The 26,563-nt window shown below is 33.4% G+C and overlaps 1 protein-coding gene across 1 annotated transcript; it reads right to left on the bottom strand.

Moving 5' to 3' along the window:
* Positions 1 to 7,339: 7,339 nt before the first annotated feature.
* Positions 7,340 to 11,668, bottom strand: LOC110178680 (uncharacterized). Its single transcript, XM_086834743.1, has one exon. The coding sequence runs from the start codon at positions 10,411 to 10,413 to the stop codon at positions 9,694 to 9,696; it is 720 nt and encodes a 239-aa protein (XP_086690869.1). The 5' UTR covers positions 10,414 to 11,668; the 3' UTR covers positions 7,340 to 9,693.
* Positions 11,669 to 26,563: the final 14,895 nt, after the last annotated feature.

Genomic DNA, 26,563 nt, shown 5'->3' with positions numbered 1-26,563 from the left:
CTTGTTTACAATGCCTGTCTAGATCAAAGGGAAAAAAATGCAAAATAAAAACATAATAATACTAAATTGAACAAGGGTTTTTCTTTTTTTTATGTTGTCCATATCCCCAACAGAGTCCTTTCAGATTCCATTACAAACTCCATTAATCTGCCGGCAAATCACAAATCGAACCCGCTCTCAGTGGTTCATTTAACTGTCAGGTCCAGTCTGGCTGACCGGGGATGTCCTGGAGTCTGAGTCTGAGTCTGAGGCTGGGACCACCCTTAATCGACAAACAAATATTGTCTGGGGTTTTTTTTTTTATTTAACGGACAGTTGCCAGGAGAGTGCGGCAAAAATTCAATTGCCACATCCGCCAGCGACTTGTCACGGGTGGTTGAAGCAAGACGCTTCTCCAACTTCAACTTCAACTCCCAACTCCAAAAAAACTCCTGTTTTATTTCTGGGTGCGCAGTTTCCTGCTCGATCCCTGGGATCCTTGAGGGTTGCTAAAACAGCCAGTGGAGTTGTGTGTTGTCATGGTCACTCGATTGCTGCAATTAATATTAAAAATGAAATCATTCCCGGTGGCTGCGTCCTCGAACCCTCAAAAAACCCAAGCTCTGGATCTGTTTTTGGCATGGGAATGGGATAAATCTACTCTCTATGCCGGGGATTCCCCCTCCGATTGCGATGGTGATGGGGTGATGGGTGGTGGTGTGTTAATGCATATTTCAGACACGTGCTGGCTACGCTTCTTTGATTTAATGCACAAGACGGCGGTTGAGTGGGTAGGAAAATGGTCTGGGGGGGTGGTGTAAGAACCTTCCTCCGCTAAAGGTTGAAGGGCAATGATGAGCGGCTTAAAATATTTGTAAAACCTTTTTATTAAAAAACAAAAATCGGTTTTAAAGATTATTTGTTTTTGACTGGCATCGGGGAATAAAGACTAGAACGATGCCATCGCCTTTTCCACCTTTCTTTCTATCACGGATTTGCTTTGTTTGCCTGGGCGTGATATTTTAATTACGACCTGATGATGTCTGGATGTAGATATGTAAATTCGAGTGTACGTGTGTTTATTGAGTGCTTTGAATCCCTGTGACTTATGCTGGAATCAAAAAGGAGGTAGCCGTCGCCCTGGAGGGTTGTCCTCAGACACATCACACACAAAGGGGTTAAATATTCGAACTATTAATGGAAATGGTAATTTTTGGAACCCAAAAAGTTTTACGAGAAGTCTCTGGGACTGTGCGTCTTATCCTTATAAACTGGCAAACAATGAAAGGAAGTGAAAACGTTATCAAGCAATTCAAAAGGAAATGACTTAATTAATAATGAAAAATGTTGAGAAACTTTAGTTGGTGGAATTGGTTGGTAAAATAATGGGGATGACCACCTTGTTGCCCTCGGAACATTTATTTTGAGTGAACAAATTGGGGAATTAATTGGGGGTTTATTTCCTTGGAGGGGAGTATTTCTTAAAGTGCTCTTTACTGAGTATTTTTGATTTAATTACTAGTAAAGGAAGTAAGATTTTCCAAGGGTTTTAAATGTACTTAGAAATTATATTAGGAAAGTCAGAGTTCAGAGTTGGTAGATCTTTAAATTAATTTAAAAATCATGTCAGGTAAGACTTAGACCTTAATTAACTTAAGGATTTATTGCTTACATTAAATCTACAACTTTTTCTAACAATTATTCATTCCGTATTCTCAGAATTTTTAATTCCAATTTAAAAATACCTTACTTAAGAATTCCTAACAGGTTACTTCTAGAAATTAAATGAGGCCTTAATTACGCAAACGATTTATTGATCCCTGGAGGATTTGCCACACCTATTAAGCTTTTTCAAAAAGTTATTTTATTTCCCAGCCATTATCCTTAGCGATTTCTTGTTAAATTCCTACGCTTTTTCCCTAGGACATATGCTCTTGTGTACTTCCCCCTACCTCGTGGGTATTCCCCGGGCATATGCTCTTTCCAGCTATAGTAGATGGATCAAGTGAACTTCTCTTTTTACTATAACCCCTCTTAGTAATATTTTTTTCTACTCCCCCCCTGGGCTGTGTTTGGCACTTGCGGAGTGCGTTTTTTATGCCATGTTAAGGCCACTTTATGCGCTTTTTATGGGTCCGCAGCATCGTAAAAAAAATTCTTTTCTCACCCATACACAGAAATATATATAGTTATGCTCTTGTGTGTGTTCCCACACACATACAAATTCATTTATGATTTTTTCCACTCACTTATGTATATATTTTTATATTTATTGATTTTGTATTAAAAATGTAAGTGCCGGGCTTTTAGTTTGGTTTTCGACCATGGATGGCGTAAAGTTTTTTATGGTATTGAAATAAAGCGATATACATTCAATATATATAAACATAAATAAATAAATAAAGTTAAACAGAACTAAAGGTTTTTGAGAATTACATTCTGGGTAGAGTGAGAATGCGGTGAATCAGATGGGTTAAAGGTTTATATCAAATAGTTTTAGTGGAGATATAAAGGAAGGAAGGAATTTTTTAATTGGTTCTGTGGAAAAGGTATGACAGGTTCGTTAGGAATTAATAAAAAAATTCAAGAGATTTTTTTTTATATAAATAATGGATATCAAAATGTTGTAACCATATATTATTTTATATTTATGTATATAACAATGCTGGGAATTATCATTTTATTCATAAGCTTGTAACTCTAAAATAAATCATTTCTGACCCTATAAAGTATGTATATTCTTGATCAGAATCGAAAGGAGAATCAATCTGGGCATGTCTGGGAAAAAAATTAATTTTTAAAACATTTTTCAAAAAATCTAAAAATTGATAAGGTCATTCTTTTTTCCCAAAAATCGACACAAAATTTATTTATTTATTTAGTATGCAGATTTGTTAATCCAGTAAAAACTAGCATAGAGCAGCTTTCCAAAATATTAATGATTTTTTGGCTTAGTTATGAGATTTTTAAACTATGATTTTTTGACTAAAATTGCTGTTTTTATACCTTTTTGCAAGGTTATTTTTATTTTAGTCAAAAACTTTTAATTGCATCAAAAAACGTAGTATGCAGATTTGTTAGTGCTTTAAAAACTCGCACAGAACAGCTTTCCGAATCAAAATTATGGCTATTTCGGCTAAATTATGATATTAGGAAAACATTGATTTTTCAATGAAATTGTCTGTTTTTATACCTTTTTTGCAGAATAAAATTTCAGTCAGAAGATTGAAACGCAGTGAAGGAATCATTTCCGACCCTATAAATCATATATATTCTTGATCAGTATTAATAGCTGAGTCGATCAGGTTCATCTCCGGGAGTAAAAAAAAATTTTAATTTCTTTCAAAATTTTATTAGGTGTAAAAAGGGTTTGTAAAACTGATAAAAATTTCAATTTTTTTAAATTTAAAATTTAGTATGCAGATTTATAAAACTCACAAAAACTAACATGGGACAGCTTTCCGAATTGAAATTAATGATTTTTTGGCTGAGTTATGAGAGTTTTAAACTTTGATTTCTCTAGAAAATTGACATACAAAAATATGGAAAAATATATATTCAAAAAATTCGAATATTTTAATTTTAGTTATGACTGATATCCAAATAAATCCTATAATTCAAATGTAAACTGCAAGGGTATTTAAACTTCGAGTTCCCATAGTCAGCTTCCTTTCTTGTTTTTATTTTACTTCTCAATAGAGCATCGCCAAAGGGTAAAAGCACAAAAAATATATATTTATACATCATATATACATTTAATATTTTGATACAAACAGGCGACGATTGCGACTCGATTATTTACAATTTGATTTTATTTTTACACAGCCATTGACACACACACACACACACACACACAGAGAGGAAAAAGGGGGTAAAGGAAGGTCCCGGAAAAGCCCCAGTGAGTGTGTGCGTGTGTCCTAAAGGCAGTGAGAAAAATCAATCAAAATCGATTTAAAAGCACAACTTCCGTTGCGGATTTACCAATGTCCGTGTGTGTTCATAGGGCGCTGTGGGTGTGTGTGCATTGAGTTTGTGTGTGTGTGTTGTGAAAATGTTACCAATTTATTTGTTTTTATGCCCTCGTGTGTGTTTTATTGCCTCTGCTTTTGTTGCTGTCATTGTCGCTTTGTTGCCTTCATCCAAGTCCATTTCCATTTCCCCCTTCTCCATTTCCCCTCGATTTCCCACACATTTTCCCGCCCAAAAAGAAAATAGGAGAAATTTATAAAAAAAAAATAACAGGGGAATCACTTTGCATGTCCTTCTTCTGCTTTCACACACATATTTGGTCAATTTTCAATAACGGAATTGAAACACAAACACCCTTCCCACACACACACTCACACTCACATTTACGCATTTACAATTGGATTTTCGTGTTTTTCCCATTGTTGTGTGAAAGGATTTTGCTTGGGGATTGGAAGGCCGAACAATAAAAGAGTGGAAATGGCATAAATACGTAATTCAGGACATTTGAATATTTCATAAGGACATGACCCACATACAAAATAAAGCACACAAAAATTATTACAATTCTCTGGCTGGTTGTTGGAAAATCCTTCTCTCTCCTTTTGGGTGATGGACATTTTTTTGCTTTTATTGCTGATAGTTTGCATTGTAATTGAGTGGAGAGGGGGAAAAAAGGACACAGAGAAGAGGATGGATTCTGTAAATTACCATAAGATGAATGTGGAGAACTTTTCCATGTGTTCCAAATTACTTGTTGGAAAACTGTGACTTGCTGCAAAGTCTCGTGAGGATAATAGGAACAATATGGATTTTAAAGGATTTTTAATAAGTTGGTTGGGAAATGGTTACTAAAAGGAAATTTTGTAAATAAAAATTATGTTATATCTAATTAGGATTCTGTTTAAAGTTAAACTGTTAATATTTTAATTATTTATATATGAGAACATAATATTTTTATCATTTAAACTTTAATATGTTCTTAAAACCTTTAAAAATGTGTTAAGAAGAATGCAATGCAAATTGTAAGTTACCAAATTTGATGTACTGTATTTTTTATGATCTTAACTTTGGTATTCTACTTCCTAATACTCTTTTAGAGATCTCTACTTATAAAAAACATATATTTAATACCTAATTTCCAATCCCATATCTCCCTTAAAAACCCTAATTTAAACCCAACTTCAAACTCAATTTCCTAAGGGACAATCAAAACCAAGAAAAAAAAAAGATATTGTCACCCTTGTTCAATGATATCACATTGCAGGTATAAGCAATAAATCACAGGATGTCCCTTACTCCCCTCAATCATTTCCCCTTAACTTCGATTAAATTGACACCAAACACCCGATATTCCCTGATTGAATTTGACCGATATATCGTATGAAATAGATAAGGAATCGGAGTTGGCCAATTATGGGCCATCCTGCTTTTGCTGCTTCTGCTGCCTTTTTGGTCAAAAAACCAACGAAATTGTTGACTGACATTTGGCATCACTTGAGTGCCCGTCCGTCCACCTGACAAATGCCTTTGGATATCATTCACGCCCGGCACTCATTCATTCACGTTCGCATTCACATTCATACATTCAAACATTCACATTCACATTCACTCATACTTTACACCGCCTTGCCACTGATTGGCATTGACAGACGGCGATGGTTGTCGCCGGGCAACTGCAATTTTGTATCTTGATAAATTACTTATGACTGGCCCAGACACTGATGAGGAGTACTTTTGCTGGGTTGGGGGAACAAACCGACAGACGCAGCAAAAATCACCAAGTGTGCACCTGAAAACATTTAACGATAATCGAAAAAACAGGGCAGGTGAAAGTGGCTAAGGGATACTCTTTATAACTATATATTTTTTTAAATATTTTTATATGACAAGAAAAGAGATATAGAACAGGGGAACTAAAAGGTTTTATTATAAGATATTAGTAATATTTTTTGCATTAAAGTTTATAAGTTGTGCTAGAAATAATGGGAAAGAAGAGCTTATAAAATGTTTAATTTAAATGCTGTCTTTTTGTTATTATCATATAATTTCATATCTATAAATGCAGCCTTATGTATATTTATTATAATATAATTTTAAGTCTATAAATGCAGCCTTATTTTTATTATAATATAATTTCAAATCTATAAAATATATACCTACAAGACACAAGTTTTCAATAATTACAATCTTAAACACATATCCCTTACCTAACTCTCTATAAAAAACCAAATTAAATATCTCGAAAAGAATCCTTGCTCAGAAAAACATGGAATGACAAGAAAGTTTTCCAAAAAATCAACTAGATTTTGTGTAGAAAAACAAAAAGGCTGCAAAGGAAAACTATTCCAAAATGAATTAGTAATAATATTTTTTTGTTTGCCTTTTTATTGCCCTGCACTTTTCATGTTCTTTATTTTTCTTTTTATATATTTTTTTTCTTAGCTAAAACTTTATTCTCTGCCTTGGCTATATAACGATTTCGTTCGCCTTTTTTCTGTTTCTGTGTGTTTTTGGCAGCCAACAAAAGGCGACAGGAAAATGGGTTAGCAGAAGGGGAAATCGATGAGACGACAACTTGTGATGGCAAATGGTTGCCTGATGGGTGGCACTGACTTTGCCACTGGTGGCACCAACAGTGGAGGCGTCTCCGGGACAGTTAATGGCGACAAACGGCGGCGTCGTGCACGTCTGGAAGAACCCAAGACGAGTGGCGACGATCCGGTTGATGGTAATGGTGACAACGACGGTGTCGTCGACCAGACGAAAATTCAGCAAGCCAAAAACAACAACAAGAACAAGAGGAAAATAGTGTCCTAGACAGACTCCTTGGACAGGACTCTGAGGGACACCCCATCGGTTGAGTAAATCAAACCAATTTCCCCAAAACTCAACTAACTCAAGTAGACAATAACAAATCATGGCAATTGAAAGAAGAGGGGATGTGATGAATGGTCAATTTGCTAGATGTTATTATAACACTATAAGGGGGGAAAAAGGGGATTTTAAAGCAGTTTTCAGAGATTTTCAACCACCTTTTCTTGTTTTATAATCCCCTAAGGCTTCAAATTGAATTTGAAAAGGTTAATAAAAGTATTCCTTGGGAGTTAGTAAATAAAACCAAACTGTATATAATGATATTCTTACTTTATCAAAATATTTAACTTATTATTTAAGTAAAAACCTCTTTGTTTTTATATATGCACACTCTTCAGAATCTCTTAATCCTTCAAACCTTTTATTTCTATGAACAATAAACTCCCCAGAAACCCAAACATATCTTTCATAACCTTAGCATTCTTATCTCAAAACTTAATCATAACATTTCAGAATTCATTAAATGAATAAATTTAGGTTTTATTCGTTGATCTGTCAACCTTCATCAAGCTTTATTTTTTTTATGAACTCAATCAATGAATGAAACACTGGCACTTCATCCCTTTTATATCAAACTATATACATATATATATATTAGTATATATCAGGCAGACAATTTGAAATTACTTTTTTTTTGGTTTAGGTTTGAGGCGCTGATCCAGCGGGTGAACTTCTTAACAACGACTTCCGAGGGGAGCTTAAACTGTTTGCTTTTGCCTCATTGATTGTGTATTTTCTGCATTTGTTTGTTGTGATTCTCTCTGATTCGGCGGTATACGGATGCACACGCGCCCACAGTAAACACACTTGAAAAGCGATTCAGTCAACACAGATGAGAGGTTGACTCTCAGGGAAGCAGCTGATGACAAAGGGGGACAGGGCTGGGAAAACAGGACAGACAGACAGATTCCACCCACGACACTGACGCCGACGCCGATTTTCCTTCATGGCATTTGTTGTTCTTTGGTAAACACGCAATTTTCCAGTTTTTTGAGCCCAATGCTGCACGTGCTGGCAACAACAATGCCCAACAATCAGTCAATAAGTAAAATTAAAATAATAACAAAAATTTTTTATGAAAGAAAAGCACCAAGACAAATATAATCAAGGCAACAAAAGTATGAGATACTCTTTGTTATTAAATTTTATTTGGGAATATGTGAGGAAGAAAGTACGAAGAGGAATGATTTTGGAGGAAAATATATAAGAAATAAATATAAAAAAATATATACATATATTTCTATAATATCAATTTAAAGTATTTACAATTATTTGTAAAAGAAATTTACAAATTGTGGATTCTGTGAGGAAAAGTTTACAAAGAGGAATGGTTTTGGAGGAAAATATATAGGAAATATTTTTATAATACCTTCAAAAAGTATTCACAATTATTTATAAATGAAATTTACAAAATTTTGACCAATTTGTAAATAGATTTGAAGTATAGTTTAAGATTTCTCTAAGCCTAACCTTGACTTTGACTTTATATAAAGATTTATACCAATTTCTATGGAAAGTATACAATTTTCCTGCATTAGTTTAAAGGTTTAAATATATTTCAATATATCCCTAATAATAAATATATTCTACAAACTCCTGATCAAATTATATATACCCTTTCCAACTTTACAAAAATAAATCCCCATACCATAGATTCCCCCGCCAAAAACTGTTTGCAATTCAATGGAAAACATTCTTCCATTTAACTCATAAAAATTATTTCGTTTCAGTATTTGTTTAGAGATTTGTATTTTGTATCCAAGAATGAATATTAAGTAATATATATACATATATGTGTGTGTGTGTGTGTGTGTGGAATGTTCCACCAAAATGTTTATTTTGTTTACAATGCCCCGGCAACAAGTTGATGGCTATTGAGTGGGAGAGAATGAATATGTTTAATGATTGTTTTTATAATTCTTCTCAGCCAAGAAAATTGCGCAATTCCCCTCAATGGAAAATGCCCAAAAAAGAAAACAAAATAAATATCTATAGTATGATATATACACTTCCACAACTGGAAATAAATCAATACAGAAAAATCAAACCTATCATATCTTCAGCAACAAATTGCTCACTTTTCTTTTATTGCTTTTATTGTATATATATATATAAAGTTCTTTCAAGGAAACCGAAAGAAAACCCAAGCCTGTCTTTTATCCTTTTCGTAGGCACTCCACTTTGCCACCCAAAAAAATAAATAAAAAGAAAAGAGAAAAGCGAAGCGAAGAAAATGTTTTGCCCACTCCTTGTCGTGGCCCTAATCAAGTAACCCGAACACGTCCTTTGTTAGATTTATATGGAAAATATATATTTTTATACATGCAACCCAATGAATTCCCAACCCCAACCCCAACCCCATTTTCCTGCCACCGCCTGCTGCGCGAAAAACTCTTGGCTCCCTTTTCGGGGGTGGCTAGACTTTCCCGGCTAGTCAAAAGTGATATTTTACATATTTTCCGACAGTTTTCCATTTTTTTTTCCTACTCAGTCCCTTCTTGGCTGCTCCTTTTTTTCTCTGCCCAGCTTTGCTTGCATTTTATTACTTAACGCTTAAGTGTGCTTCTTAGAGGAAAAAAAGGAGGAAAAGAACAGGGAATGGGAAAATTCTTGGGTGTTTTTCTATGTATTTTCCCTCTAGAGTTTTTTCTCTTTTAAATTGAAAAGTTGTAAAAGGATTTCTTGGGTTGCTGCTCCTTTTTTGGTAAATTAAACACTTCTTTTCTTTTTTATTTTTTTTGGGAAATAATCAAACAGAAAAGTTTTTTATTCAACAAATATGGTGGAATGAAGATTTAACAAAGAATGGAAATGAAAATGTGGAGGACAATGACAAATAATGGAACGGTGGTTATGGTTTAAATATCACAATTACCAGCTGCCGGCACCACCACCCTGAGGTGACCAACCACCACTGGAAGCACCACCCGAAGACCAGCCACCACTGGAAGCACCACCAGAAGACCAGCCACCGCTGGGTGCACCACCCGAAGACCAACCACCAGCGTCACCAGCTCCAGAATCCGACTCGGAGATAATTTTGATGATCTTCACAGCTGTGGGAGCTTCAGCAGCACCACCACCCGCTGACCAACCGGCAGAACCACCCGAAGACCAACCACCACCGGATGAGCCACCATATCCACCGCCGCCAGATGAACCACCATAGCCGCCTCCATGACCACCAGCCGATCCTTGCTGCGAGATGATCTTGATGATCTTGATCTCCTGACCGCCACCACTGCCATGGGAGCTTCCACCTCCATAGCCACCGCCTCCTCCTGATTGCCAGCCTCCTGCACCACCGCCTCCTCCAGATTGCCAGCCTCCAGCACCACCTCCTCCTCCTGATTGCCAACCTCCTGCACCACCAGCTGGAGCGGATTCGTGGATCACTTTGATGATTTTGACGGGCGGGGAACCACCTCCACCACCACCATGATGATGATCGTGATCAGAGCCACCGCCATAGCTGTAGCCTCCATCGCCGCCGCCGCCGCCATATCCTCCTCCACCGCCACCACCTGCTCCTCCAATGAATCCTGCATGGGCCACAGCTCCCAGAGCCAGCAAACAGACGAAGATTTTCATGTTGACCTGATGGAGATGAGCCAAAGCGTCGAACTGATGCCACAACCAGGTCGTGGTTTCACTTTTATAGAGCAAAAATCCCCCACAAAAATCTTACATAGTGGCCTTGTCCGGAAGCCAACGCAAAAGGCTGCACTGCACCATGGACACCCCCGGGCCAGTTAGAGATATTAACACACAAGGCTCGAGTGGCTCCAACGAAAGCCTCTAGTGGGTTCATGTCGAAAGACTCTACCCCCTTAACCGCCATTGAAGGTTACATTTGCTGATCAAATCAGTTGGAAAATTACATTTTTGTGGGGGGTTGGAGATGGGATTTATATAAAGAGGAAGTATATACTATATAAATAGGAAGTTTTCTTATATTAAAATATATTTTATATGCATTTTAATACCACAATTTCAAGAAGAAGTTAAAAATTAAAGTTATTTCATAAGAAATTCTATTTCTTTTTGAAATAAGACAAATTAAGCTTTTAAATCTTTTCAAAAACCTTATGAATTTTTTAAAATATTTATTCTAAAATATATTTTAAGACAAATGAAATTGAAATCGACCCACTTTCTATCTTTTAGAGTATCCCATCATCGACTTTAATCAAAATTTGTTATACTTTCTCGTGATTTGTTTTGAATTATGTAATCAAAAGCATAGTTAACAAACAAATAAGCAAGCAGCCAGCATTTTTTTCTTATTTTTTGGCGCTTCGAGGGCACTTGAACCGAGTTTTTCCCCCAAACCATCTGCCTTTGGCACTCTCTCTCTTTATGTACTCCAACCCAAAACCATGATTAATGAGTGTGCAGAGTTCAGATCGCAGGTGAGCGAGTGCAGGTGAGAGGAGAGACAGAGACAGCAGGCGAGGTTCGTGCGCTTTCAACTTGTCCCTGACATCGATTTCTGGGCTACCAATTCAAGATGTTACGCAGGCAATTTATCCAGAAAACACTGGGAGAAAATTCAGGGGGTATATATTTAAAAAAAAGGAGAAGAAAATGCACCAGATTTCAGAGGATTTATAAAATCAAAGAACCCAACAGCTTTAGATCTCCATACCTCACCACTGTAACCTACCTACCGACCTTAGATCTCTAAAAATGATCATAAAAATAACTTCAAAGGTTTTAAATTCTTTCCAAAAAATATTAATAATTTTCCTCACCTTTTGTTATTCAAATATTTCTTCCAGTGCTTGGTCTCCTGTTATATTTTTCTTTTGTAATCAACCCATGCACATTCATTCATTCATTCATTCCAGCATTCATTCGTTCCAGCATCACCTTTTGCATTCATTCATCGATCATTTGGTGGAATGAAACTGGGGGCAACAGTTCTCAATGAGACGTCAAGTTCTCATTAAGACGAGAGAGCCGCATGCAAAATGCCCAAATCAATTAATCAATTTGTTTTGCCAATAAATACGACTAAATATGGCCAACGATCTCTGGCAATAAATGATAAATGGTTTCACCAACTCTCGTTCACATTTTGCTTTATTTCATTTGCCAAAATGAATTCAATTAAGCGAAAAGCTATGAAAAAGAAAAGACCAAAGACAAAAAACTGAACGTGGGAATATATTTTTGTGGCCACGCAAGACAAATATGCCAAAATGCTAACCTGCTTCGTGTCTAAATAGATCACGCATGCAACATATTGCCATTGGCAAATGATTTTTAAATAATTTCATACACTTTTTGCAAGACTTGAGACTTGGAACGTTAGATAAATTAATGGTCATTCATTTTCATTCAGTTATAACTCTATTGGGGGTCGATTTGCATTGGATACGACAGGTGCAACAAGTAGGAAGTTTATATAGTTGGATATATTGATTAATGAGAGTGAGATGAGATATATGATAATGTAATATATTTTGTTATGTTAAAATTAAATAAAGAATTGGATTAATTGCAAAAGAAAGGTTTATTTAAACTTTAATACAAATATGCAACTAATTTAGAAAACATATTGAATTAAATATTAATGAAATAAGAACTATTCAAGGAAATCGCATTATTTTTAGGTCTTATGAGGCGATAAATATTCATTCATTTCCGTCACTAAAATTGATCAAAATTCGAATTGATTCATTGATATTTTAACTATATAAGGTGTGTTTTTAAAAGGAGATATGTTTCTATTATTATTAATATCGTTAACATGCTAAGCTTAATCCCTCTTTAAGAAATTCTTTAAAATATGAAAAATGTATTAAATAAGATATGTAAATATATTATTTTTAACAACAATGAAGTTGTTTTAGTGCAACTAAAAAATTTAATTAATTAAAAAACTCCTGTGATAATAATTCCCAACTCTTCCTTGTGACCCCTGACTGTCCCTGTGCCCTTTCCCTCTTACGTCACAATTTAGTCACACTGACATTTGGTGGAAAAATATTGTTTGGAAATAGTTGGTGGACGAAAAGTGAAATAAAGTTGCAATTGCAGCAAAGAGCTGTCAAAATGTTGCTGCTGTCGCTGCTGTTGCAGCTGCTGCTGGGCTCGGCAACCTGCTGACTGCTGCCCGTCGTTTTTTTCTTTCCCATGTGAATGCTCAACCGATTGCAAGTGTTTACCCATTCGCCCCCTACTAACCCCCTTTTGGGCAGCTGCCACTGCTACTTGGTTGATATTTTTGCTATATCTTTTTTTTTTTTTGTTTTTCCAGAAACAATTTCGACAGTCGCGCATTTTTCACGCTGCCTCATTTGCAGCGATTTTCAATGCGATATTTGTTGCTGTTGCCAGTTGCAAGTTGCAAGTTGCAGTTGTTGTTGTTGCTTGTTCACATAACCATAACTCCGCATGGCACCTTCACAGATTTAACTGAGCTTTTCCGATACCCTTAAATGGGGGCATTCATAGTTTGATATTCATATATGGCATAATTTTCTATAAAAGGTTAAAAGGGGATTTATAGATGGGAAAATTTTAAATTAATATAATATCTCGGGGACATATTCAGTAATTTATGTTATAAATTGTAGAAGTATTATTATTTCATAATATATTAAAATTAACTTCAAATAAGATGTACGGTGGGGTGAAATTGTATTAAAGAAATTTGATTTTCTTTATGACATTAAACAAATATTTAAAGAAGTATTTATAGTATTTAAACTTAAGTTATTAAAGCTTGAGCAAATAAAATACTTTATGAAGCAAATTAATATGTTTTAAGAAAAGTTAATAATGGAAGTATTTATTAAATAATTCAATTAATAATTAATGAAACAATTAAATGATTTTATTTACAGTTAATAATGGGAACTAAATATTAAATAAATCAGTTAATAAATATAATAAGAGTCCTTGGTATATTTGAATAAATATATTCTTAAATAAATATTATTCTTACACAGTTTTGTTGTAATAACTCTTTCAAAAGTAAACCTCTCCCTTTATAAATCTTTTGAAAAAATTGGTTAATAAATATTTAAAGAAACTCTAAAAGATATTCATAAAATATAGTAACATATCAATTGTATAGTGATATATAATTTAGTAATATAATTTAATTATAGTATTTAATATAAGAGTATTTACTTCACACACTTTCCTATATTTTTCCTTGGGGTTTTCCTCACATATGCTGCCGCATTGACTTTTATTTCGTTTGATTTCCTCGCCTTCAGGATCGTGACACACGGCAATGGATGTTGCAACTTGCAACTTGCAACTTGGCCACAGCAGCTGAGTGGCAACAGCAACTAGAAATACTTGCGATTAGCTTGGCCTGGCCCTAAATGAAATCAACGGCCATTTGCAGTTAAAACATAAATGGCAGACAGCAGCCAAAAACCTTTTGGCTAATATGTCATGAAAGCCCATCGACAAGTGAGGCTTGGGTCAGCTTGGGTAAAGACATTAGGCAATTGGCATTTTGTTGAAATGTGTGTGTGTTAGGTGTGCACTTGAAATAAACTTTAAACTAAGAGTTTAAATTAAAATTTGACAATTTTAAATAATATTTAAAACAGCAAAATAATTCCTTTAAATATACATATCTCCTGGAAAAGTATAAATAAGTTCTCCCCAAAATTTCTTATTAAGTAAATTACATTTTCTAAGAGTGCACTTAGTGTTATGTCTGCGTCTGTACTGGGGTGTTGTTGTGCGATCCATTGAAACCAGTTTACAGTTAGCACACACATCTGACACAACTAGTACAGTGGTGACCCATTAAAGCAATCAGCGACAAACACATGTAAGTCAAGTGGCAAATGTACAAAATCCCCCTTTTCGCTTTTGAGTTTTGGGTTTTGTATTTTGGATTCCGATTTCGATTCCGATTTCGATTCGGTTACGGTTGCGGCTCATTACGCAGCTCGCTTTGATTTGCATAGCAATTGAATGGAGTTTCTGGCCAAAATGTAGAGTTGGCCCCTTGGGTGTTGGCCACCTTTTTCGGGGGGGCGACGGTTGGGTCTCTTTGATTTGTGTGACATGTGCACCGAGAATTATTTGCTTATTGTTTAAACATTTGCGTTTGAATAACTTGTAAACTGTCAGCGGGTGAACAACATTAACCCCCTTGGGAGTGCTTAAGGATCTGTGTGTGTGTCTCCGTTTGTGGGAATTGAGTGAATTAGTATAGTATTTGGTGGAAGGCTCATGTTATTCCTTTTGGGATTGAGTGGAAAATGTAATTAATTTGGGGTTAAGTAAAAGGTTTTTGATTAATTAGAGCAAAATCATTTGAATTAAGTTGAGGAAGAGTAAAGGAATATTGATTTCTGTGAGTTTATGAAAAAATCAAATTAATAAAAATTGTAAAGAAGAGATTAGGTTAAGGATTATAGAAATATAAATTAACTGCCTTATTGGATGTAAGATTTTAATAATAAGAAAAATTATTTAATTCAATTAATTGATTTGGAAATGTGCCTGTTTTTATATGAATTTTAAAAACCAATCTAAAGAAGCTTCAACATATCATATAGTATTTTAAATAGCTCTCAAAACTATTATCTTATATTACCTTATTTAGAAAATTTTTTATGTTAATTTGAAGCTTCTTTATTATATAATAATAATGATACAAAAAATATATATAAAATATATAATAATAGTGATAATAACGATAAAATATATAAATATTATAATAATAATTATTAATAGAAAATAAAGAAGCCTCAAAATATTTTATATATATAAAAAAAAAGTTATATACACCTCTAAAAAATATTTTTTGTATTAATAAAACAATTAATTCAATTTTAAATCATTTCCTTTCATATGTAATAGGATCTATTTTCCTGAAGATATAATAAAGATCTATAATAATAATTATAATTAAAATATACGAAAGAAAACTGAACATATCGTAAGAATGGTTATATATACCCCTAAAAAATATTCTTTAAATAAATAAATTTAAATAATTCACTTTTGAACCATTTTCTATCATATGTTAAAGAACTTATTTTCTTGGTTTAGTATCTTTATACCTTCTAATCTCTTTTATTCCTCATTTTCAATGGGTTAATAACTCAAGTCAAACATATACTTAGCATTATTTGCGATTGTCATATTCGGGGCGGCATTCCTGTACTGTCAATGGAACGATTGGCGATTGTCGATTGTCGATTGTCGATTGTTTGTGGCCATGCAATCCAAGCAAAAACCAAATAAACCCAGCTTATTACCGGCTCCATCTGATCTCTCAGATTTTGTTGGTGCGACACACGCGGCGTATGCGCAATTCCCATTCGATCCGTTCCCCATTTTTGTATTTTTTTGCATTCTTGGCCGCCTTATTGCATTTTCCAGCAGCGCTGCCCCAGCACTGACCATGTCACATTCGCTTTTCATCTCAATTGCAGTTGAGAGACAAATTGCGCACCATTGACAGTTTGGAATTTGACTTTTTGATTGACAACAGCAGCGATCTAAGATCGGCAAATCGATCGATTGATTTCGCAAAAGCGGTAAAGTTCAGTTTCAGGCTGCTTTTTTTTTGCAATGACCTCGAAAACAAACAAATTCAATTATGCAGACAAACCGAAAATGAAGAGAGAAGACGAAAAAAATCACTGAATTGGCCAAATTTGCAAAGGCACCTACGCTCCTAAGCAATTTGCCAAAAAATTGGCTAAAACCGAAAAAGACGGCAGCCAAAAAAACAACAGAGACAAATATCAGAGTGTGACGAGAAGACCCCCGGCTTAACCCCCGCTTGCCCGATTAACCCATTCCCCCCACAAAGAAAAACATCAATGCCAAGCAACAAAAGTGAGCGACAGCCAAGGAAAACGGGGCAAGTCTTTGCCACCTTCTTCTTCTCTTCTCTCTTGCAAAGAGATCTCCGAAAATGTTTTGAGAAAAAACAAAAAAAAAAAAAGAAATCCAAAAATTCAAGTGAAAATCAATTGCAGCTGCCAGAGAAAAAGTCCGGTGAGATTTGTGAAGACCGAGCAATTCTTTCAGTTTAGTTTCTTTCAGTTAACTCGTCAACTTCTCCGCTCTAAGCCAGAAAATCAGAAGACAGAAACTGCGACTGAGTCGCATTTGGACACTGAGCCAGCTGACGGTTACAGGTTTTCAAATCTGGCACATTAATTTTAAAGACAAATGAAACGAAAATAATACAAGATGAAAGCCTAGTTTTAGATGGTAACGAACAAGGGATACTCTAGTAAATAAAAGTTATAGTAATTACGAGTATTTTATAATGAAAAAATACAGTATGTTGAAGCTTATGTTGGTTAGTGTTATTTATAGATATTTATTGGCTTGAAATATAAATTATTTCTAAATTTAATACTTTAAGTATTACATTTTAAGCGCCAATAATAAGTTAATACAATATTTTCAATTTCAAAAAATTAGTTAAAGCTCAAACAGATCTCTGTTTTAATTTTTATAAAGAGCTTGTTAATGTCTTTTTTAGAAATTAAGTTTTATAAATATTTATTGACTGAAAAAATTATTAATTTATAGATTTAATACTTGAATTTTTACATTTTAAACTTCCATAATACGTTAATAGAATATTTTTCGTTTTACAAAATTACTTAATCCTCACAGAGATCTCTCTTTTAATTTTCATAAAGAGCTTGTTAAAGCCTGTGTTAGGTATTGGTGTTTTTAAATATTTATTGGCTTGAAAAATAATTTATTAATAAATTTAATACTTTAGTTATTACATTTTAAACTTCATTTTACAAAATTATTAAAAACTCACAGAGATTGCTATTTCAATATTCTTAAGGAGAATATTGAATAATAATAATAAACCAAAAACACTTCTAAAACCCTTCTTTAAAATTTCAAAAATAATCTTAAAATATAGTCCAGTATCAAAACAGGTGAAAATATCAACCTAGACTGGTTTGAAAACTCCAAAAAGTTAGAGTAACGATAACGGCTCACCTCGATGTGGATGGTGGACCACCTTGTGCGACCTTCTTTTCAGATGCCGACGTCGGGCCAAACCAAAAACAAAACCAAGACACAAAAAATAAAAATAAAAACAAAAACCGAATAAAAACAACAAAAAACTAAAAACGACAATAAAACACAAACCAAAAAAAAAAAAAAAAAAAAACGGCAACAATTACCAGCAACAAACATCAGAGCCAAGCCAAGAGATAATAATGGGCAATAGTCTTGCGAGTCTTGGCCAAGCTTAGAGAGCCAGAAACAAATACCCGATACTCGAATTTCAAAGCTCACTGCAAAAGATCGCCAATGGCCAAGTCAACGTTTTTGGCCAGACTTTGAGTCTTAGCCATTTGAAAGTCTCTGTGCGAAATGAGCGTCAAAAAAAAGTCAGTTGGAGATGGGTGTAGATATATGTATGTACAATATTATAAAGCCAGCTCAGGCCTTTCCTTTTTTTGTTATTTCTCCTCAGTATGTGTTTTGTGTGTCACTTGCTGCGAAAGTCGCAAATGTAAGTTGAAAGTTGAATCGATGGCAGATTTTCACACCACATGAAAATAGAAATACAAAAATAAAACAAAAATCATAGATGGTTGTATCATTAGCCTTGGTTTGCTTATCCCCCAGGAGGTCTTACCAGTTATTTTTAGGGCACAAATGGAAATGGGGGAATGGGAATCTCAATTTGTTTACTGGCAATTGACCGCAATTAAACATGGGAGAAGTGAATGGATTATGAATGGTGGGGCAGAAAAAGAAATGATGTTAAATTAAAAACAATTTACTAATAGGACAAGTAGGAAAGTTAGAGTCAAAAGTGAATGATTGTCAGATACCCAGAGGTATCCAAAGCATATTTCTTCTTTGATTTATCTAATTATGCTTGAATTTAGGAAAAATATTAAAGTAAACATAGCTGAAGGCAGGTGAAGGACACTATAAACATGTTTAATATGTAGTTTAATATGTAGAAACTTTATTTTCTATTAACTATATTAAGCCGGAAATTAAACTGTAAATTCCAACTAAAAGTGCTGTAATTAACATAACTATGTACAAATATAAAACAAGTGCAAAAATGTATCCCCTAGCGGTATTTTGACATCCGTTAAGCATAGCGAAAATGATTTTTAAAGCCTTCCCCTATAAAAGAGAATCATAAAACCACACACATTTCTCTTAAAGTTTCCCAGGATAGTTAAATCCAGCTGAATATATATCTCCCCAAGCCTAATCAAGTTCTGGCCAGGATTATAAATTAGATTTATCGTCTTGGTTTAGCTTCGGTATGCAATGTTATAGATTGATTGTCAATTAGAAAGATACATAAATAAGAGGATGCATTAGCCAGAGATGGACACAGATGGCACAGAGTAACTAAACTCCATTATCCATTTTCGCTGCAAAATGGCAAACTCAATCATCGTCATCATGGCCACATTCTGGACTTCTTTGCCCCACCGCAATCCCCTCCCCACCGTAATCCCGCTGCTGTCGACTTTTAACTCTTATTCCACTGTGGCACAGATAATTTGCCATCAGCAGCGCCAAATGTAATCCGCCATATAACCGTCTAACGGTAACTCAAAGCCAACATAAATATGCGCAAAAGCCAAAGCAACAACAAACACAATCAGGCGTGCAAACAACAAAATGTTTGTTGTTGTTGTTGTTGTTGCTGTTGCCGTTTTTCGTTAACAGCTTCTACAATTTTTCATCCAAGTGCAGCAGCAACAATAAAGATGCACTGGGAGAAACAAATATTTGAAGAAACAAATATTTTGTAAATATTTATTATGCACAAAATCAGAAAAAAGCATAGAACTTTAAAGCATTTGTTTCTAGAAATTATTTTAAAAAATTTCATCGTACTTAAATACTTTAAATCCTTTATAAACAATTTAAAAATAAAGAAGAGCAAGAAAGAAGCTTCGTTTGGAAGACCGATTTTTGTATACCCTTAAAATTTGCAATTTGCTCAGATAACCGAATTTCAATGCATCATAACTAAGCCAAAACTGCATTAAATTCCTTTTGGAAAACTGTTCTGTGCTAGTTTTTTATAGCTTAACAAACCAGCATATTAAAATTTAAATTTAAAAATATTAAAATTTTTTGTCAATTTGTAGTAATTTTTATGATGTAAAATGTTTGAAAATTTTTTTGAGTTTTTTTTTATCTAGCTAACTTGTCAGATCGATTCGGCTGTTGATGCTGATCAAGAAAATATATGATTTATAGGGTCGGAAATGACTCCTTCAATGTATTTCAGGCTTTTGACTAAAATTATAATACCCTGAAAATGGTATAAACAGAAGGCGACCATAGACAAGGGATTAAAATAAAATATATATAATATAAAAATATAACTAATGTTTTAAAATTATTAAAAACAATTTAGACGATTTTATTATTCCCAAAATATATGGGGCTGCTAAAGAAATAAGAAATCAAATCATAAGGTTTTTAAGACCCTAAAAAGGATGTAGAAAATATTCTTAAGTAAAATGAACTAATTCTAAATTTTATAACTAATCAGTTTCCTGACATATATTTAGACACATTTTAAAAGGATTTTTTAAAACCTTTTTGATCACTCCAGATATATATAAAATTTTATTAAGGTTCTATTTTTTCTTCTTTAATGATTGAATATTTTTTAAATACGGTTGAGTACAGCTTTAAGTCTTTATATATAATTCAAGTAATATGTACATGAAATTTTTAATTAAATTTCCTTATAATTTGCATATTTTCTTTAGTATTTTCTTGTAGTGTCCTAAGCTGGGTAGAGTTTATTTCTTTTTTCTTCTTCTTTTTTTTGAGAAGCCAAGCGATGCCAGGCAAACAAACAACTTCATGGGCGACGTGCAAAAATTCAATTGCTACAACATCCACGTTGTTATTGTAGTTATTTTTGTTGCTTTTGTTGTCAGCAGCAAATCACTGGCAAAATGCTCCCAGCATCAACTTCAACTTCAGAGAGAGACTGCATCGCATCTGAGTTCCCAGTCTCTTGGAGGAGATCTTCATGATCAGTTCCCGTTTTTTCCCCCTTGACAGCCTGGATCCCAGGCAAACATACATATATCTCTCGGTGAGCTTCGAGTTTTATGCATTTGTCAGGCCACACTTTGGTCTGCGTCGTCATCAAAAACAAAATATAAGAAAAAATAAAAAAACGAAATAAACCATAAAAAAAGCGCAAAAAAAATGTCAGTCAGTCAACGGCAGTTTCTTAAGAGACTCCCCCCTCTGGAAGCCACACTCCAAGCGCTTTCTTCCGTCACATTTGTCTGTTTTTTCCATGCCCAAAGACTTGGCCAGTGCCTGCTTTCTGACAAGAGCTGAAATGTATCTTTCACCAAGTCACAAGTATCTAGAGATGACAGCGTGAATGGAGAGATATAAAAATGCTAAAGATTTAAAGTTGAGAAAATATGAATTTAAATAAGAGAGAGTATGTGATGTACCAAGCTTAAAAACCTAAGTATAAAATTTATATAGTATCTTTCAGTAGTATTTATATAAAATGGGTTTTTGACAAGAGCTGAAATGTATCTTTCACCAAGGCACAAGTATCTAGAGATGACAGCGTGAATGGAAAGATATTTAAATATCAGAGATTTAAGGTATAATTTAAATGAGAGAATATGTTATATACTAATCTTTAAAGCCTAAGTATAAAATATATATAGTATCTTTAACTACTAAATGTAAAAGTTTAAGATTTCAAGTTGAGAAAATATTAATTTAATTGTATCTTTTCCAAGTTCCGAGCATCTAGAGATGGCAGCGTTAATAGATACATAGATTTATAAAAAAGTTGTAGATTTGAAGTTAAGAAAATAATAATTAAAATGGCGGAGAGTATGAGACTTACTATCCTTTAAAGACTTAATATAAAATATACATAAGTAGTATCTTTAACTAGTAATTATATAAACATGAGTTTGGGTTTTAAAGAATAAAATATCATAGATATTTTAGAAGATCTTGAAAGTGTTTTGGATAACCGTAAGTCTTATACCTTAATCAATATATCACAGTTTTTCCTCTTTGTTTTTAGGCCAATTTGGTAATAATAGTTCTATATATCTTTATCTAGTATTTATATAAAAATGAGTTTTGTTTTTAAATAAAAAGCATTCCTAAATAAAAAGCATTCCTCTGTAACACTTTTAGTCTCATCTCTGAATCAATAGATATATTTTTATCAAGCTAATATGATAATAATGGTATTATATATATCTAATTATATATATAATTATATAAACATGAGCTTTGTTTTTTAATAAAAAGAATACCTTAATATCTAAAATCATCTTAAAAGGCCCCTGTAATACCTAAAGTCCCATCTCTGACTCAATATATCGATTACGGGTCACCTTTCCCCTGCTTTTTTTTTGTTACCACGCTAATATGATAATGGTCTATACATGTGTCTGGGCCAAGGTTCAGGCCATCTCCTGAGAAAGCTAAGCCCCGTTCTCGATGCACACAAATAATAAACCCAGATCGAAGCACTCCCTCTCTGGCCGGGCACATATCACTAACCAATACCCATTCCATCCTTGTTCTCACTGTGATGGAAAACCATTTTCTCTACAAACTCCAATCGACGCTCCACTTTTTTTTTGTGCTTTTTTCTTCTTCTTTTGCTAGCTGTTGTTTTGGCTTTCTGCTCTTTTTTTGTTGCTGTTGTATTATTTTTTTTTTTCGTTGTTGTGTGTAGCTAACATTTTTTATGCTCCAACTCCAACTAAACAATCAACTTTTCAAACTGTTTTTTTGTTTCTCTCTCTCTCTGTGTTTCTTTATTTTTCCCTGGCTATTGCTTTTCCTATTTGCTGTTGGCTGCACTTTTTGACGGCTTTTATTGTTTGCCAATTTCTGGCCCCCGAGACCAGCGAAGCATTCCATCCTATACCAAACTGAACCGAACCGAACTGAGCCATAGCACTACCACAACACCACTTCATTCCGCAACGCACTCTCTGGGTCTAATCCAGGTCCGACCTCCTCCCTGCCCCCCCAACTGGTTGGTTTGCACTGAGAAAAATGTGTTGTATACATATTTTTAAAATGGTAAAATACATTTTTGAGTTGGTTACAAAGTCTTAAGTTGTTGAGATGCTATTTAAATATATTTAACTATAAGAGAAGTCAGATTTAGTAAGAAGAAATATATATATCTGACTTTTTAAAGTATTGTAATTAATTTAGATGTTTCTTTATTATTTTTCTACATTTTAATTATATTTCTCTGTAAATTCTAAAACCCTATATATACTTTTTTATACTTTTCCTATACTTTTTTACCTATTGTAAATACTATTTGAACTTATTGAAATATTTAAGAAGGTAATAAAAGCAATATGGCATATTTTTTTGTTTGAAGAACCCACCATAACTTAATGAATTTAATTTCTAACTTTTTTACAGAATTTTTCCAAATTTTAATTATATTTCTCTGTAAATTCTAAAACCCCATATATACTTTTTTATACTTTTCCTATACTTTTTTACCTATTGTAAATACTATTTGAACTTATTGAAATATACATATAAGAAGATAAAGAGAGAAGATAACAGCAATATGGCAAAATTTTTTTGTTTGAAGAACCCACCATAACTTAATGAATTTAATTTCTAACTTTTCTTTTATTTTTTTAGTATTTTTATTAATATTTTTCAGTGTATTCTAGTGCCCCCTTATACCACCTCCTGGCTGCGCATCCATTGTAAATCCGCTAGGCAGTTGAGGAAGCGTTTTGTTCGGCTTGTTTGCCGATCGAAGGAGGTTCGCTGACAGACGGCTTAAAAAAAAAACAGAGTCAAAGAGCTAGAGAAAGAGAGATAGAGATAGAGAGAAAGACAGAGAGAGAGAGAGAGAGAAATGGGGGCTTTACCAGGAAAAACTAGGAGAAGCAAAGAGGGTTTCCCTCCGCTTTTCCCTCTACAATCTCTCCTATTTATTTGAGTTATTCTCACTGATCTCTACCTCCTCCTTCAAGAAAAGAGAGAAAGAGTCTTGGAATCGGCGGCTGGTTCGATTTAGATGGCATGTCTGTGCATTTGTTGACGTAAATTGGCATTAACCTTCTCGGCGACCTCCTTCCGCAATGCACATTCAAAAAAAAAATAATAAGAAAAGAGTTCGGAAAGTTAAAGCCACAAGGGAAAGGCCTGCATTTGGTTATTGCAATTTATAGATCTCTGTTTTTTATGGGTTAATTCCACTTTTAAAGCATAAATCTCAAAAGCATAGCAGACAAGTGCTGTTATTAAGGTCATTGAGATCAATGTAAGGTAGGGGAAAAGGTTTAAAATAAATCATATATAAATAAAGAAATAGTTTTTGAGCTATTTAAAATAAATAACAGAATTAATCGACGTGTTTTTACAGAATTTGTTTAAAATAGAAAGAATATAGGATATATAATATATCTTAGCTTAATGTTTATATAAATATTTATATTAGTTTAGTGACTAAATGGTTTGCAAAATATTATTATTAGCCTTCTTAAACTTCCTAGAAATATTTTCAAGTAAAGAACTTAGTAACCCTCTATTTTCTCTCCAACAATTTTAAATGTTTACGTATTTTTACACTTTAAAAACATGTTTTCATAAGCCATTTCCTAGAATAATCCCAAAAAAACAAACAATTCCCAGACTTTAGCCATTACGCAATAGATTTGTTCAAAGTCACCACAAAATTGGTTTCGGATGATCTAATTGCCTTGTCGGAAGCTTTTTGACCTTTAACATTCCGCTTCAGTGCAAAAAATACACAAAAAAAATACAAAATAAACGTAAAAAAACGTTGTTTGTTTTCAGCATTCGTGTTTTTTTTTTTAATTTTGTCCGCCAGTCGTTTATTAATTAGCGAGTGTCGAAAATATGCAAATCAAACATTTCTTGTACATTTCCGAGGCGTGGAGACAATGAGACAAAGTCTCGTGAGAAATCGAGAAATAGAAAATTATAACGCGTCTTAGAGAAACAAAAGAAGAAGTAAAGTAAAGTAAAGTGAAGGAATCAAAAAAAAGATGAAAACAAAAAAGCATTTACAGTTAGTTGATTGTGCCCATTTCATTTTTGTTTTGGCTTTTAGATGGTTACCAGTCCAAACTCCCCCCTTTTATAACCCGCCAAAAAAAAATAAAGAATAAAAAAATATATATGTATATAAAATCACACAAAAGAAGCCAACGAACGCAATGTCTCCAAAAATGAGAGGAAGCTACAGAAAAAAAGGCGGGAGAATACAGTAAAGACAGGGTAAAGTGAACCATTTAAGGGTTTACTGTATGAGTTTTGATTCAATTCAATTTTAATATATATTTTTACCTTGTTTTTAAATATTTTAAACCTGTACTGTAAGAATTTCGATTGAATTGAATTTTAATATATTTTTTTAAATTTGTTTTGGCAATATTATACATTTTAATAATCTCATAATACTTTTAAGGTTCTTTAGTTACTTTCAAATATTAAATAGTAAATTTTAAGATACTTCTTGTGTCGGAAAATTAATTCAATAAAAATCTCTTTATACTTTTAGGGCTTACTAGTTGCTTTCAAATATTTAATATTACATTTTCAGAAGTTTCTTGTTCAAGAAATATAATTAAATAAATTATGTACCCTTTAATAATAAAAATTCCATTCAATATAGTCTTTACTGTCTGAAAAAGTATCCAAGAAAATGTAAAAGAATAACGCGGGTGGGTCCGCCAAACAAACAAACGAATTATGAACCAATTTACAAATTACCAAAGCCCCCAAAAGAAGGGAAGCCCCAGACAAAGGCAATCTTTGGGGCTGGTGGAGCAAAAGGGGTACAGTGAACTATGGACACAGAGACAGTCAGTCTGCTTCTGATGAAGCTGAAAACTGAAGCTGGGTGCCCCTCGAGGAGAGATTAAATCCAAGCCTCTTCTAGGCGGAGAAGCCATTGACCAAGTAACGAGTTTCGAGACCCGATTTCGAATCCAACAATCCACTTGCCATGAATTACTGAACTTTATTTACAAGTTGATGAACTTTGTTAATAAAAGAGAGAAAAGGGAATACATTTTTATTGAAATTAATTAAAAATATAGTTGAAATATATCAACAAAGTAAATGATATGGAATTTTGAATAGTTTAAAATCAATTAATACTAAAAAGTTTGATTTAAAATCAATGTTGTTTTTTCAGGTTTTTATATTGGGGGTCTTTATATGAAACTGATAAATATATATCCAGTTAAATATACGAAATATGAAAATATTTAAATATATAAAATCAATAATAATATACTGTTTAAATAAATATCAGAATATTTTAGAATTTAATCTTTTTTGAGGGGAAAAAGAAAGATTCCTATAGAGAATGTAAGGAAATTTTAAATGTATTCTTATTAAAAGGATATAACTTGAAGTGTATATTATAAAGTGCGTATTATAAAGCATATATTTTAAAGTATGTCTTCCCCTAATTTTTTAATATTTTCATTTCCTTCTTTTTATTAAAAAACCCTTCCAAATAACTCATTAAAGATAATAATCAATCTTTGTTGGTGCCTTTCTCTAACTGGAAACCAAACTGTTCAAATATAAACCCTAAACCTCCCTTTATTTTTTTGTTGTTGTGTCCCATACTTTTGGAGGCTTCTTTTGCTCATTATTATTTAACCGATTTGCTCATTTTGCTTCCTTTTTCCTTCATTTTATTTGCTTGCAAGCGAGCCTGTCGTCTCGTTTACGG

This window comes from Drosophila serrata, unplaced genomic scaffold, assembly GCF_035046125.1.
Source record: "Drosophila serrata isolate PLE 108 unplaced genomic scaffold, ASM3504612v1 contig_273, whole genome shotgun sequence".
NCBI classification, from domain to species: Eukaryota; Metazoa; Arthropoda; class Insecta; order Diptera; family Drosophilidae; genus Drosophila; species Drosophila serrata.
Note: the sequence above shows the minus strand (reverse complement) of the source record. Positions and strands in the feature narration are given on the sequence as shown.

What these genes read in the sequence shown, in the direction of transcription:
- LOC110178680 (XM_086834743.1), bottom strand. Translation starts at nt 10,413, where the DNA reads ATGAAAATCTTCGTCTGTTTGCTGGCTCTGGGAGCTGTGGCCCATGCA.